Source organism: Patella vulgata, chromosome 1, assembly GCF_932274485.2.
Source record: "Patella vulgata chromosome 1, xgPatVulg1.2, whole genome shotgun sequence".
Lineage (NCBI taxonomy): Eukaryota > Metazoa > Mollusca > Gastropoda > Patellidae > Patella > Patella vulgata.
The window spans coordinates 39,621,467-39,637,491 of NC_065879.2; the positions used below are offsets into that span (position 1 = coordinate 39,621,467).

Genomic DNA, 16,025 nt, shown 5'->3' on the forward strand with positions numbered 1-16,025 from the left:
TGCCTTTAGCTATTTTGTTGGATTTAATAACTTTCGTGTTTCCACTGAAACAAATTTTTTACTACAGAATTTTTACTGCACATTTGAATTAGTTTTTGGTGTATAATTATTATTCGTGTTTCAATTGAAACAAAATTTTTACTACACATTTGAATTAGTTTTTGGTGTATAATTATTATTCTAGAGCACATCTCAGAAACTGGTCAAGATACCTTTATAACACTTTTACATTCATCAACATATTTAAAATGTTTAAAGTTGCAATTTCATATTTTTATGTTCTATTTTTAAAATTTATTAAAATAAAGCCTTAAAATATATGGTATCTATAAACAGTCCTACCTTGTTAAAGAATAATCCTATTAATCCTATAATTCACTATTGCCAGTTGAGAAATTGGCAAAAATATCATTTTTAACTTCAAATTCAAACGTTTGAAGAAAGCTATTCCATGGGGGAGAATTGAAAAACAAGGGAGGTAATTGTGTTATTATTTCCGGGGTCAAAGGATTTTTAAGAGGGAGAATAATACCTATGATCGTATAATAGTGAGTTGACAACCTATTGAGCAAAAGACATAGAAATAATTATGTTTTGACTTTCTTAGAAAATATGAAATTATCGCTTTAAATATTGAATATCAGAAGCCCATCTTTTCCCAGTAAGATCACAACATCAATGTTGATTTATATTGACAAATAATTCGTGTTTTCAATGTCGAAGACTTGGGATGATATGGAGTTAGAGACTTACCTACTTTAAGTGTCATCATTGAAAGTCAGCATTTCTTTGTGATAATGATACCAGACATTGATGGTTCTTGAATTATTTTCTTTTCAGAATTTTGGACCTTTGCTAATCTGTGTGTTCCAGCAATTCCACTATGTTCTTCTGACAAAAAAAACATCTTGATTCCAGAAAGCAGCAATAGATGTGAAAAAGTGTAAGCTTCAACCAGTTGTGGATGCATTTACTAAATGATTTGTTTGAATTTGGCACTATGCTGATGGTTGCGGATTGCTAATGGTGTTCCAGATATTTTGGTTCACTGCACTTTTCATATATTAAGTTGTGATGTATATCTTTCAGATGGTTACCATAATACGACATCTGGATGGCTCTCAACACAAACCTATGTGCAGCTGAGACTACAAGGAAACCCTATTCATATACATAAAGCTCGGCATCAACACCAAACATTGCACGTGAAATGTGTACCACAGGATTATCGGCCTAAAAACGTATTAACCAGTTCAGTTATTTACATCATGTAGCCCTAAACTAAAAATCTTCTTACACAACTAAGTATTTTTTTTGGTGTTTTATTTTTCGTTTTCTCTCAGTGTTTTTTTACACCCACTTTTGGAGATGGTTGTATATTGCCTTAACACTAAATTTCTTTCTTAGCACAGCACAATAGAGGCTAAAATAGTCCAAATATCTTTTTTGGAATATATGGGTATCTTTCCCTATGAAATTAGGAACCTTATTGAATTTCAGCATGTCGTTGCCCTGGTCCGACTGTCTGACATCCACAATGGACACTCTAGAGGCTAATGTTAATATCCGATTGACATGAAATTTTGACACACTGTTCAAGGTCATGAGACAAAGAAGCTTATTGATTTTCAACGATTTCCGTTAAGTACTAGTGGACACTCTATAGGCTTAAGTTAAAATCCACTGTGTTTATGGTCATGAGACAAAGAATCCCATTGATTTTCAATGATTTCTGATAATTACTGCCAGAGTAATGGGTCTTGGTCACTTTGGAAAATCTTGTGGATGCTCAAGAAGTTCAAATTAATATCAAATTGACTTTAAATTTATACACAGTGTTTAAGGTTATGAGACGAAGAAGCGTTATGGCCGTTGATCACTTTGAAAATTCTAATGACTTCTGATAATTACTCTGATTGTTACTCTCTATCAGATTTTAGTGGGTTGGAAATGCGTTCATTACTGACAAATGTAAAAATATGTGACACCTCTTGTTGACTGCCTAGACGATTTAGCTGCCGTTTGCATATGTTTCGTTCCCTGGCAACCTATCTTTTTTATATCACCACTCAGCAAATAAATTTTGGTGTTAGTACTTTAAAATAAGAAATTATTGGAATCTGTCTTTTAGGTAAAGGGAAAGGGAGGAGGGGGGTGGAATGAAAATGTGAGTTTAATATAATTCTTTGGTTACGATATTTAAACAATCTCCACATTAATTTCTTGTCTGCGATATCACCTCGGTGGAAGCGGACGTAAAATACAACTAACCCATCATCATAATTTCTTGCATTCAACACTGTAATACTTACGAATCGATCTAACCTTGTCTTGTTCCTTCCCTGGATATTTTTATAGCTCTCTTAAAGTTGTCAGCAATCAAAATAGCTATTAAAAAATCCAAGTAAAGATTTGTATGAAACTGAATTTAAACCTACTAATATATAACAATATCTAACTTGAATTGTGAGTATCAGCTAACACTATTTAAATTGATATTTATAAGAAATACTAGTTAGTTTTGTTATCAAATATTATTCTGAGTATATTGTTTATCATGTTGGTCAATATTACCTTCTCCTTTTTGACCTGCAAACCAAATTCAAATCAAATTTATCAGTGTTGGAGGATTGATGATTTTTGTTTTGATTTTCGTATTTATAATATAAATAATATCATTGCTTCTTTACATATAATATAAATTAATTATAATGGTTACCATGCTTTTTTGCGGCTTTATAATAATTTTAAATAATAAGAACAAATCAGAAAACAACTCACTTTTATTGTTTATTCCTTTATTTGTTTTTAATTTATAGGCTCACATTTTATAGTATGAAGTAAAAGTAGTCATATATTGTTTTCAGTCCTTCTGGCTGTTTGTCAGTGCATCCAAAATTCAGAGTAACCTGTTGCCACGTTTACTCTCTCTGAGAGTTTTTACCCTTATCATCAAAATCGTGTTAACAGAGTTTTTGAGATTTTACTTTTCAAACTTGCTTTGAATATCATGCAAATGAACCCTAATAAGTTTTTCATGTCAATTATTCGCATTGTTATTGCCCTCTCATAGATGACTTGATGAAAACGCTTTTGTTACAGTTTTTGCGTTTTATGTAGACAAAATGCTGATTTAAATATAAAGTTACAATCCTTGTCGTCAAAGCCATGTGAACACTCTACAAATCAAAGTTTCAGGATATTTTCTCCACACTTAAAATACTCACAATACCTTCATGATAAGCTGTAACAACCTTGAAATTCCAGTCAATAACTTAGATTGTGTTAATGCCATTTTCAGGTGGATATTAATGAAGATAGTAATGAAGGCCCACAGTCTTGTTCAATTAACGATGTTCAAATATCTGTAAGTAAATATACAACTTTTACACCTCTCGGAACACCTATGTGCTCCAACTACAATGGATATTAGTCTGAACAAATAGCATTAATTTTCTATGCAGTTAACTCATCGAGGTAACTTTACATGTTTTGATTGGTTGAGAAGAAGAATGACCTTCATCTTGTGTTTGGAAAATGTAAAGTACCGGTATATTCCGAAACTGGTAAATTGAGACAGTATTCCTTTTGGGTGAACTTACACAGTTTTTTTTATACACCAATATTCATTTTGTCGAAGCAGAAGTAATTTAAGCTGGAGCAATTGAGACAAGTGCACTATTAATATATACAACTTAAAAGCCAGAAAATAAGTGGCTGAGTTGAGTTCATATTTAGGCTTCTGTCAAGCGCAAATTTTCTTATTTAGTGTGTTCGATGTTTTTAGTGGTTATACACAGTTGAATATATCAGATTTAGATGATATTTAGGTAGAACTAAATCACTATTTCCATGCCATATATACGTCATGGACCTGTTCTAGACTTGTTCAATATATAATTGTAGAACGTCTATTGTTCTTCTATACAGTTACACGACCATCATGAATAGAAATGGCATTTGCCGGTTTGTACTGATCGTGAGTTTCAGCAGTTAGTAAAAAATATTGTTGTATTTGAATAGATTGGGAAAATATACCTATTTTGCCATGTGTAAATTTGCAGATAGGTTCTGACCATGTTTGTTTAATCTAAACTAGGGCAGCCCAAAGCTGAGTCGGGGAGTGACATAGGCTTGGTATGGTTGCAATACCACTTCTGGTTTTGGAGTTATACTACTTCCAGCTTTACGAAGCTCATATATGATTATTATACCTGACTTGCTATCGACCATCAACCGACCTGTGACACCTTGAGCAAGGAAATAGAATGATCTGTTAGTTTATTTTCCATTGTCCAGTAACTATCTTATTATTGTAGGTGTTGCGAGAGGATGGTTGTAAACCACATGAACAAAATCAGTTTGGTGAAGCCTATCAACCAGATGATTTTATGGTATTTACGACTAATACTTTACATCCTGAAACATTGGTAAGACTCTTTTATTTATAGCAGTGTTAATGGTAAGGGCTACGATATTGGGAAATATATTTTTTGGGTTAAGAGTGTAGTAACATTGGATTCCTTTATTACAGGGTTTTCAGTTAGAATTTTATATACAGGATACCTCTAATGGATATATGGAACCACAATATATTGGTTACACTCATATATTACCTCTAAATACAAAACATACCCTTGAAGAAAAACATCTACCTCTTATGAGTTTAAAACATAAACCAATTGGAAAAATCGCAAGTAAGTACTGGTAGTGAGGATTGTTAGATTTATCATTAAAGATTGGGTTCTCTCAAATATATTAAACTTGTAGACTGGACACTCTAGAGGCTAAAGTTAATATCCGATTGACTTTAAGTTTATACACAGTGTTTAAGGTCATGAGACGAAGAAGATTATTGATTTTCAATGATTACCAGTAATTGCTGCCAAAGTAATAATGGCCCTTGATCACTTTGAAAAATCTTGTGAACGCTCTAGAGGCTAAAGTTAATATCCGATTGACTTTAAACTTATGCACAGTGTTTAAGTTCATGAGACGAAGAAGCCTATTGATTTTTAACTATTTCCGATAATTACTGCCAGAGTTGTGGCCCTTGACCCCTTTGAAAAATCCTGTAGAAGATCTATAATCTAAAGTTAAGAACTGATTGACTTTAGATTTATATACAGTGTTTAAGGTCATGAGATGAAGAAGCCTGTCAATTTTCAATGATTTCCAATGATTATGGAAATTGATATTAAATGTTTTGTATGCTAAATGTTTGAATAAGGCAGAACTAGAACCCAAATGGATTGTTACTTCTAATCAGATTTTAGTGTGTTGTAAATGTTTTCATTTCTGACAAAAGAAAAAAAAAATGCAACAACCCGGACAACTTAGCTGCTGTGGGCGTATGTTTTGTTACCTGGCAACCTATATTTAGAATGGCATTTGCACAGTAAAGGGATAAAACATAGCAATCAACTTGGACATGTTGTAAATAGAAATGTATGTATATTTGTTATGTCTTTGTTATTGTTCCTAATTCATATATGGTTGGGGAGACAGAAAAGACAATATAAAATACCTGTATGAAAATTATATATTATTTTTTCTCAAAAAAAAGTTTGAAACCCAAATAATTTGGATAGAGCCAAACTCCTGAAAACTAGTACCTATTGGATAAGGATTTGGATTTCCAACAAAACTTTAGTGTATGTTTGGATAAAATTGTTCTATAATGATTAAATGCTGAATTAGGACAACACCACAATCTCTAGGGGCTGTAAAAATAAACAATATCTTTTCTTCAGTTTTCTAATATTTGTCCCCCGCCTTTCGACGAAAGCAGGGGATTATTGAAATGGGTTTGTCTGTCTGTCTGTCTGATTGGTTGATGCTTTGGGACACGATGACTTTAGTTCTAATTAAGTGAGAGTGATGAAACTTGGTGTATAGTTTCATTACATCAATACCTTGACTAAATTCGATAATGAGCATTTTCTGCTCAGTGTAAGCGGAGCGTTAAGCAGTTTGATTGGCCAAGACTTTGGAACACAATAACTCTCCTTCTGATTGAGCTAGAATGTTCAAACTTGGTGTAGGTGTTAAGTGGGTCAATGCCTTGATGGAGTTCAAAGTTGAGCATTTTCTGCTTAGGTTAAGCAGAGATAAGCAATTTGATTGGTTGATTCTTTGGGACACGATAACTTTAGTTCTAATTAAGTGAGAGTGAAGACACTTGATGTATAGCATTATTACATCAATACCTTGACTAAGTTCGATAATGAACATTTTCTACTGAGGGTAAGCAGAGCGATAATCAATTTAGATGGTTGAGACGAAGGAACACAATAACTCTCCTTCTAATTGAGGTAGAATGTTCAAACTTGGCGTAGGTGTTTATTGGGTCAATGCCTTGACTGAGTTCAATGATTAACATTTCGAGCTGAAACTAATAAGCAGAGCTAATCAATTTCATTGGTCGATGCTTTGGGACAAGATAATCTTGATTCTATTTGATAGAGAGTGATGAAACTTAGTGTATAGTTTGATTGCTGGATACTTTTGAATAAAATAAATGTGCGATTAATTAATATGTGTCAGCTATTTATTTTGGGATTTCAGCGGGGGACATCAGCCTCACTGTTGGCTTGTTTTTTCCCATTTTCCATCTGAGATGACAATGTAACACTTGACATTTTGTATAGAGTCTAAGCATTGATATTTTACAATAATTCCAGTCACATTGATAAAATTGGCCATAAAGTATGTCTTACACCAAATTTCCATCCAATATAGCGAACAAAAACCAGCATTTATTTTGCTGAAAGCTTGACAACAGATTATTTTGTTATTTGTTTGTTTAATACATAATTCACAGATTGAATAAGAATTATTGTAAATAATTTAATCAAGAAAATAAATGTTGTAGATATATAACAGTTGTTATTTTCCATTCAAGTTATGCCAATTGATAATTCATCTATAATTTTAAAAGTAATGGTAATAAACAGTCCATTCAAAGTTATTATAAGGTGGAAATGACATAGTATTAACTTAAAAAAAACCTCCAACAGTCATTTCTAAACCTTAAATGGTCATTATTTATCATGCAATATCTGTGGTTCTTTTTTGCTATCTCTGGGTACTGTTACGTAAACACTCATATGAAGGAGCAAACCAGCTAAGCTATCCCAATGTATGAATTTTTATACGCCCACATTTTCATGTGGACGTATATTGTCATCGCCCCTGTCCGTCCATCCGTCCACAATTGTTTGTGAACAGTCTACAGGTCACAATTTTTATCCGATTTCAACGAAACTTGAAATATAGGTTTATCACCCTAAGATCTCGGTTCCTTTCGATATTGGCATGTATCGGACTGTAACTTCATGGATTATGGCCCCTGATTGTACGAAAAATCACATTTTTAGCTTGTGAACACTTTAGAGGTTACAATTTTTATCCGATTTGGTTTAAACTTGAAATGTATGCTTATAACCCAAAGATCTCGGTTCCTTTCGATATTCGCGCATATCGGACTGTAACTTCCTGAATTATGGCCCCTGATTGTACGAAAAATTGTGTTTTTAGCTTGTGGACCGTATAGTGGTCATAATTTTTATCCGATTTAAAAAATCGTATTCTTATATCACCGTTACACCCTAAGGACGATTGAGTCCGAATTTCGTGAAAATCGGGCCAAAACTGACAGACAAACTAGCCGTTCGTTCTCATATAGCGTAAAAATATGGTATATCAAGGCTGTGGACCCTATAGTTCGAATTTCGTGAAAATCGCCCCAAACTGACAGATAAAATGGCCGTCCTTCGTTCTCAAATAGCGTAAAAATATGGTATATCAAGGTTGTGGACCCTATAGAGGTCACAATTTTAATCCTATTTTGATGAAACTTGACATGTAAGTTTATAACCCAAAGATCTCGGTTCTTTTCGATATTTGCACATATCGGACCTTAACTTCCTAAATTATGGCCCCTGATTGTACGAAAAATCACGTTTTTAGCTTGTGGAGCCAATAGAGGTCATAATTTTTATCCGATTTAAAAAAACGTATTATTATATCACCGTTACACCCTAAGGACGGCTGAGTTCTAATTTCGTGAAAATCGGCCCAAAACTGACAGATAAAATGGCCGTCCTTCGTTCTCAAATAGCGTAAAAATATGGTATATCAAGGTTGTGGACCCTATAGAGGTCACAATTTTAATCCTATTTTGATCATATCATATTTGTTCATATCGGAACATAACTTACTGAATTATGGCACCCGATTGTACGAAAAATTGCGTTTTTAGCTTGTGGACCCTATAGAGGTCATAATTTTTATCCAATTTAAAAAAACATATTATTATATCACCGTTACACCCTAAGGACGACTGAGTTCGAATTTCGTGAAAATAGGCCCAAAACTAACAGACAAAATGTCCGCCCTTCGTTCTCAAATAGCGTAAAAATATGGTATATCAAGGTTGTGGATCCTATAGAGGTCACAATTTCTATCCGATTTTGTTGAAACTTTCGATATTTGCGCATATCGAATTGTAATTTCCTGAATTATGCCCCTTGATTGTAGGAAAAATCACTTTCGTTTTAGCTTGTTTTCTATCCATCTCTCGAAAATGTGGGCGTATCCTGCCTGGCAGCCGCTGGTAAATTCATTAAATGGTCCCTTGGTATGAATCAAAATAGATAAATGGCATATTATTACATTTCTTTTAATCTTCCTGGTGGAAGTAATATGTCCCATTACTGTGCAAAGAGCCAGTCTTTGTATGAATCCAATTTTGAAAATCAAGTACCACCAATTACTGTGGTACCGGACCTTAATATGACATCATCCCAGCCATTGTTAATCAATGCTGCACAGTTTCTTGTTGAGTCTATATTTTCATGTCAAAATGTCATAGGCAACACCTTGCCTTTATTAATATTATTTTTATTTACAGTTCATTTTATGATTGCCAAACCAGTTAAGAACATTAAATTCAACATGGAATCTTGTTTTCAAAGTCATTGGAAATTTCTTGGTGTGTCTTTGGATGTCGGCCATAGAGGCATGGGTTCATCTTATAAAAAGTAAGTATTTTGAGCTATGAAATATCAGTTCTGCTTCCATTTTATTATACACCTATATTTAATTTGTCGGTTGCCATTCCCGAAATGCCCAACTGGATATATTTGATCTGTGCAAAGGAGAATTTCCCAAATTTGATTTTAACATATTTCTTAACCATTATGGTAATGTATGGATTTTTCAAACAGGACAGGTTATGGTATGGCATCGATGTGTACATCAGTCTGTAATCATCTAGGGTTTGCGACTTTGTGAAATCAAGAATTCTTTGTTAATTTTATAAAACTATTTTTTTCTTGTAGGCTAGCTCTTGTTAGAGAGAATACAGTTGCCTCCCTTTCAGCAGCAGCACAGAATGTAAGTTATTAAAAAATAAGATTGATGATTGCATTTTATTTATTGACTGTTCAACAGTTGACAGTTAAGCCAATAGTGAAACTAAAATTAATAAACAAACCAACTCCCGCTCAGTTTTCTTAAATGAGAATTTAAAATAATGGGGAGTGTTGAGCTTGTATATGTATGGGCTATTAAATTAGTCTTGTGGAAAATGATTATCAACAAAATAAAAGTGTAGAATTAATCATTCTTTATGTTCTTCAGGGTGCTGATTTAGTAGAATTTGATGTAATGTTAACAAAAGATTTACATACTGTTGTTTATCATGATTTTGAAGTATGCCTTACATATAGCAAGGTAGGTTAATAAAACAGGTTAGAATAAAGAATAATACATTAAAGCCTCAATATGGGGCCAATAATCATTTGCCTTACTTAAATTTGTAAAAAATAAGGACTTAATTGTATTCTTTAAATAGTAATCTAATAAACGTCCGTCTGTCTGTCCACAATTTGTTTGTGGACACTCTACAGGTCACAATTTTTATCTGATTTTGACGAAATTTGAAATATAGGTTTATCTCCAAAAGATCTCGGTTCCTTTTGATATTGGCATGTATCGGATCGAAACTTAATTGGATTATGGCCCCTGATTGTACGAAAAATCACGTTTTTAGCTTGTGGACACTCTAGAGGTAATAATTTTCATCCGATTTTTAAGAAACTTGAAATGCATGTTTATAACCCCAAGATCTTGGTTCCTTTCGATATTCACGCATATCAGATCGTAACTTCCTGAATTATGGCCCCTGATTGTACAAAATGGCCATCCCTGGTACGCAAATAGTGTAAATATATGGAGTATCAAGGTTGTGGACCCACTAGAAGTCACAATTTTGATCCTGTATTGATGAAACTTGAAATACATCTATAACCGAAAGATCTTGGTTCCTGTCGATAGTCGTGCATATCGGATCGTAACTTCCTGAATTATGGCCCTTGATTGTTCAAAAAATCGCTTTGTGTTTAGCTTGTTCTCTATCCATCTCTTGCAAAATGTGGGCGTATCCTGCATGGCAGCCACTGGTTTTCGTTTTAGATGAAATGGTAAGATTGCCACACACTAAATTTGTCCATAAGCTCGATATACTTTTGGGGTGGGTAAGGGGTGGATGGTCGATTGGACGGCATGCACGCGTTGTATCATAAGGTCTGTCATTGAGTCAACTGGCGTGGTTTCGATTCCCCGGTTGTACGTGACAAGGAGTAGGGTCGTCTGTTCAACCTCATGGGTTTTCTCCACGTCCTCCGGTTTCCTTCCACTGCTAAAGACCCTTACGCGCAAGCGAATTATTGAAATGAAATTGAACCATATGTTAGCCTCCAAATGACCTTGTTTGTGTTGAGTGGACATTAAACCCCATTTCTTCCTCTCTTTTTCTGGATACACTATTGAAAGCACCGTTTTCTCTGCTATCAGACCTATTCTAGAGAGGAGGCTCCTCACTTTGTCCGGCTCTGGGCCCCCCATACTGTCCCTAGGTTTTACATAGGCTAAGTCAATTTCCCATTCCCGTTTCCATTCAGATCTAAATAAAAAATTGTTCATTAAAAAAACATTAAAAAAACATCTAATCGTTTAGATGAGATACCATCTGGAGCTTGTTGTTATCCCCCGCCTTTCGAGGAAAGCAGGCGACTATTAAAATGGGTTCGTCCATCTGTCTGTCTGTCCGTCTGTCTGTCACACTTTTGGGACATAATAACTCTCCTTCTAATTGAGCAACAATGTTCACACTTGGTGTGTGTTTATTAGCTGAATGCCTTGATGGAGTTCGAAAATGAGAATTTTCTGCTAAGGGTTGGTCCATTGGTGGATGCTTTGGGACACGATAACATTAGTTCTAATTAAGTGAGAGTGATGAAACTTGGTGTATAGTTTCATCACATCAATACCTTGAATAAGTTCGATAATGAGGGTAAGCAGAGCAATAAGCAATTTGTTTGGTTGAGACTTTGAAACACAATAACTCTCCTTCTAATTAAGGTAGTATGTTCAAACTTGGTGTAGGCATTCATTAGGTGAATTACTTGAGTTGGATGATGAACATTGTCTGCTTACGGCAGTGGTTCTCAACCTTTCTTTGCCAACGGCACACCTTGGCACACATGAAAAAATTGTGGCATACCTGGCTAAATATATATGAAAAATATTTGAATTTTTCAAAATAAAAACATGACAGCATTCAACCATAGACACAGACTAGCTAGTCATAGACACATAGAATGACTCAAACTAAGTATAGACCAACACAGCTATGAACTTACTTTATTGCCGTGTTTCTAATTTCATCAGTCAAATAGCTGGCTTCTTTAGTGCCAAGGCACACTGGTTGAGAATCACTGGCTTACAGTAAGCAGAGATAAGCAGTTTGATTGGTTGATGCTTTTGGGCACGATAACTTTGGTTATAATTAAGTGAGAGCTATGAAATTCCGAGTATAGATTCCTTGACATAATAAGAATTTTCTGCCTAGGCTAAGGAGCGATAAGCAATTTGATTGGTCAGGACTTTGGAAATAACAGCTCTGCTTTTAGTTGAGGTAGAATGTTTAAACTTGATGTTGATATTCATTAGGTGAATGTCTTGACTGAGTTCAATAATTAACATTTCCTGCTAAAGCTAAGCAGAGATAAACAATTTATTTGACTTTGATTCTATCTGATAGAGAGTGATGAAACTTAAAGTTGATAATCAGTTTAATTGCTCAATACTTTTGAAAAAGATAAACGTGCAATTAATTAATATGTGACATCTATTTATTTCCTGGATTTCGGCGTGGGACATCAGCCTCACTGTTGGCTTGTTCATGGATGGAAATGAAAAACATGGGAGCATGAAATCATTAAATGGCCATTACTTTCATAAGGATCAATCTATTTGAACAATTTTTGGACAATGTGCTTTATAGTAAAACTACTTTTTATTGTATATATGCTCTGAAAGTATAATATAGTGTTTAGTCTGGATTATTGTGTTAATACATTATTTGGAAAATCAATCATTGCTTATCTATGATATACATGTATCTGTATGTATTTTTGTTTTACAGAAACGAAATGACGATTCTGGTTCTAAATTGTTAATTGTTCCAGTCAAAGATTTAACTTTGGAACAACTGCAAAGCATGAAAGTAAGTTTAAATAAATCAGTATCAAGCTTTTGAAGAAAAGATAACTCCTTTATAATAAATGTGGGATATTATTGATCAAAAGAAAATACAAAAATCAAACTACCATTTTTATCCAAAAACTGTTAATAATCAAAAATTAAATATTTTATCCTAACAAATTGCAGAATTGAAATAAAGAAAACATCAAAGTATGCTTAGAATATTTTCTTTATTTTACAGTTATCTCATGCATCATCAAGGCTCGGAGAACAAATAGGTATGCTAATTTACTTAAAATAAACTTTCTTGTATGTTTCCACAGTTTGCGAAAGCAACAATTTGTTATGATTAAGATGGCTTGCCTAAAAATAATGAATATATTTCTTTTATGCAGACAAAGGTCATATATCTCTATTCATTGGGATGAGACAAAAATTTATGTACAAATTGATGATGCATCTAAAATATCCCTTGATAAGTGTTGTTTCACAAGCAATTGTAATAAGTATTATCAGCATATTACCACTTTTAGAACATTTAAGGGTGATTGTTTCCATTAGATACCATGCCAACTAATCAAAATCATTGATACTGATATATTTACAACGTACTTTATAAATGAGAGATCTGAATAAAATAGATATATTTTTTTTCAGTAAATACAATTCCTTTCAATAAAAATGTAAAAAAACAACAGGAAATTGATTTCACGGTGTGTACTTTTACATAAATAAATACATTTTGGGGGGCAATTGTCCTATGGGGGCAGTTTTCTGGCTCCCAATGACATTATAGACAAAACCAATCTGATGAGAAAATTCTAGTGTTGTTGGGTTGCCTGCCCATTCTCATTGCTTATCTTCTGCCAAAGACATCTGCACTCAAACCAATTATTTCAAAATGAGATCAGTAGATGTTGAGGAAGTTAAACTCCTCTCTCTCTCTCTCTCTCTCTCTCTCTCTCCTTGTTATGAATTGCAGATAAATATGTGTAGGTTACAATGATAATATATTTTATGTTTCTTTCTGTTTAAGATTTAAATGGTGAAGACTTTCATCCTGCTGATGCACAGCCCTTTCCAACTCTACAACAATGTTTCCATGGTGTGGATGAAAGCCTAGGTTTTAATATAGAAATCAAATTTCCACTTCAAGATGAGGTTAGTCTTTTATCATTCTTCAAGTGATCAGATGCAGAAGAGCCCCTAACTTTCGGCAAATCTTACATTTCAGTCAGACGGGTAAAGTGAAAACAAAGTGCCCAAAATCTAATGAAACACTAATTTTACTTTTCTTTTAATTGAATACGACGAATTTATACTGAATTTACTATGGATTAAATCATTTTGTCTGGAGCCACTCAACTTTGCGGGAATTGTTTTGGGCATGGAATATTATTTGTGAATGCAGCTCCAACAATCTGATTGGATGGTTGGAATTTAGGTCGGCATAGAGTGGGATTTCGGTTACAAAATTATTGGACAACTTTGAAGTTGCTTAACTCACGGGCTAAAATAGCAGAAAAACGTATTTGCGGCAGTTTAAATTTTCAAAATTTTCTTCAGGAGGGCAATGCCCCCATATCCCGTGATGATTGATTGGTTGTGTGGATTCAGATCAGCCACCTAAGTTGGGCCATATTGGTCCACATTGAAGTTGTTGTATTCACGGGCTGGAATAACAGCTTTCTGCCATCTCTCCCGTCTCAGTGGACTGATTTGGATTCGAGTCAGCCACCTTAATTAGGCTATATTAGACCACTTTGAAGTTGTATTCACGGGCTGAAATAGCAGGGGGAATGGGGGAGGGGCCTCTTGAGGGTACTTACACAGTAAGCCCCGCTCCTTCACCGCTTGCAGAGGACCTGCAACCCGAAATTTTTTTGCCCATATCGGGTTGTAAACCCCTAACAGTTATCGAGCCCGGACACCTATGTTTGGGCTTACCATTATATAACATGAAATTACCAGCACAGATTTATAAGTATTTAACTGTTTTAGACTGGTGTATGGGAAATGGAGGGATTTATGGATCATAATACGTATGTAGATATTTTACTACAAGCTGTATTTAAAGACTGTGGTTCTAGAAGAATTATTTTTTCCAGTTTTGATCCGGAATGTTGCATACTGTGAGTACATTAACATCCAATTTTTCATATGAGGTTTACCATATTATTTATGTATTTTCGGGCGTAGGCTTGCTGAATGATCTTGGATTAGCTTCAATTTGACGATTTCTTCTTTTGCAATTTGACTCCTGTTTCAGTAAAATGTCAACAAAAGCTTTGCTGGATTGAACAGAATTTTCATTGTCAATTTGCGATTGGTTAACAAACATTTTTAAAAGAATCACAAATTTTCTTGCTATGAAATGTCAACACAATCCTAGCAGAATTTAATGAAATTTTGATTGGTTAAGAAACATTTTAACAACCAATCAATCACTGTGTAACTAATTGAAACAGCACTAACCAGAGCCATAGATCAGTAAATATAAAGAAAAGGATGACTAAATACCTGCGAGGTGGGCTAGTTAGACACACAAAACTGTGCTTTGATAAAGCAGTGTAGACTGTGAGTAGTATCATATTGCGGATTGCCATAGCGGTGAACGCACTTTAAAAACTTCATTTTTCCCTCCCTTTTCTATTTAAATTCTTTTTTTTTTTTAAATTACAAATAAGTATTTTCACATTTTTTGGGGTTTTAGATTACAAAGAAAACAGAATAAATATCCTGTATTATTTTTATCAAATGGACCAACCAAAAGGTATACACCATACTTAGATGCCAGAACTAGAGGTTATGACGTGGCCATGTATTTCGCTCTATCTGAAGGATTATTGGTGAGTATTTATTCGCAGAATCTAATGGCGCAAAGATTCCCACAGACTTGCTGAATATGACAATTCTTGAAGACAAAACTGAACAGCAAAACACATGCAATATTTTCTAAAAAAGCTACTAATCATCTGTTGGAATTTGAAATAACAGTGTTGAAACCAAGGCGACCTTCATTTTTCTACTTTATTTGCAGGGTGTTGATCTTCAGTCTGAATGCCTATTATCGGATTTAGGAGTAATTAAAAGAGTACGTGATAAAGGCTTAGTATTATTTGTATGGGGTGAAGACAACAATGATAGAGAAACCATTAGTACATTAAGAAAACATGGAGTACACGGCATTATATATGATAGGTAAGTAAGGTTTTTTATGCTTTTGGGGAGTGATCAAGTCAATCTGATTAAAACACAGATCCTATTTCGTTTCGTTTTTATAGTTCAAAATTTCGTTTTACTTGTCTTTACTACACTAGGATCTGGAAGAGATGTTATGTAACAGACGTTCTACTTGATGTGAGGAATTAGCCAATGAAACGGTCTGTTACGGCGATTTCTGTGGGAACTGTGGGTAAACCACTAGAAACGTCAACGCCGATTGATTAATCAATGTCTGACGTCATAGGGTC

The 16,025-nt window shown here is 34.1% G+C and overlaps 1 protein-coding gene across 5 annotated transcripts in view; it reads left to right on the plus strand.

Annotated features, from left to right (window-relative positions):
* The window catches only part of LOC126812825 (glycerophosphocholine phosphodiesterase GPCPD1), a 43,022-nt gene that overhangs the window by 22,434 nt on the left and 4,563 nt on the right, over window positions 1-16,025 (plus strand). For 2 of the 5 annotated variants that reach the window (XM_050539104.2, XM_050539105.1), the window contains exons 5-17: window positions 1,090-1,241; window positions 3,302-3,367; window positions 4,320-4,430; window positions 4,535-4,697; window positions 8,915-9,044; window positions 9,345-9,399; window positions 9,646-9,738; window positions 12,494-12,574; window positions 12,794-12,830; window positions 13,589-13,713; window positions 14,554-14,684; window positions 15,266-15,401; window positions 15,593-15,753. In XM_050539104.2, coding sequence (XP_050395061.1) covers window positions 1,090-1,241; window positions 3,302-3,367; window positions 4,320-4,430; window positions 4,535-4,697; window positions 8,915-9,044; window positions 9,345-9,399; window positions 9,646-9,738; window positions 12,494-12,574; window positions 12,794-12,830; window positions 13,589-13,713; window positions 14,554-14,684; window positions 15,266-15,401; window positions 15,593-15,753 — 1,441 coding nt within the window. Of the gene's footprint in view, window positions 1-840; window positions 3,368-4,319; window positions 4,431-4,534; window positions 4,698-8,914; window positions 9,045-9,344; window positions 9,400-9,645; window positions 9,739-12,493; window positions 12,575-12,793; window positions 12,831-13,588; window positions 13,714-14,553; window positions 14,685-15,265; window positions 15,402-15,592; window positions 15,754-16,025 lie in introns of all 5 variants that reach the window. The other 3 variants (XM_050539109.2, XM_050539110.2, XM_050539107.2) reach the window with 3 other exon arrangements.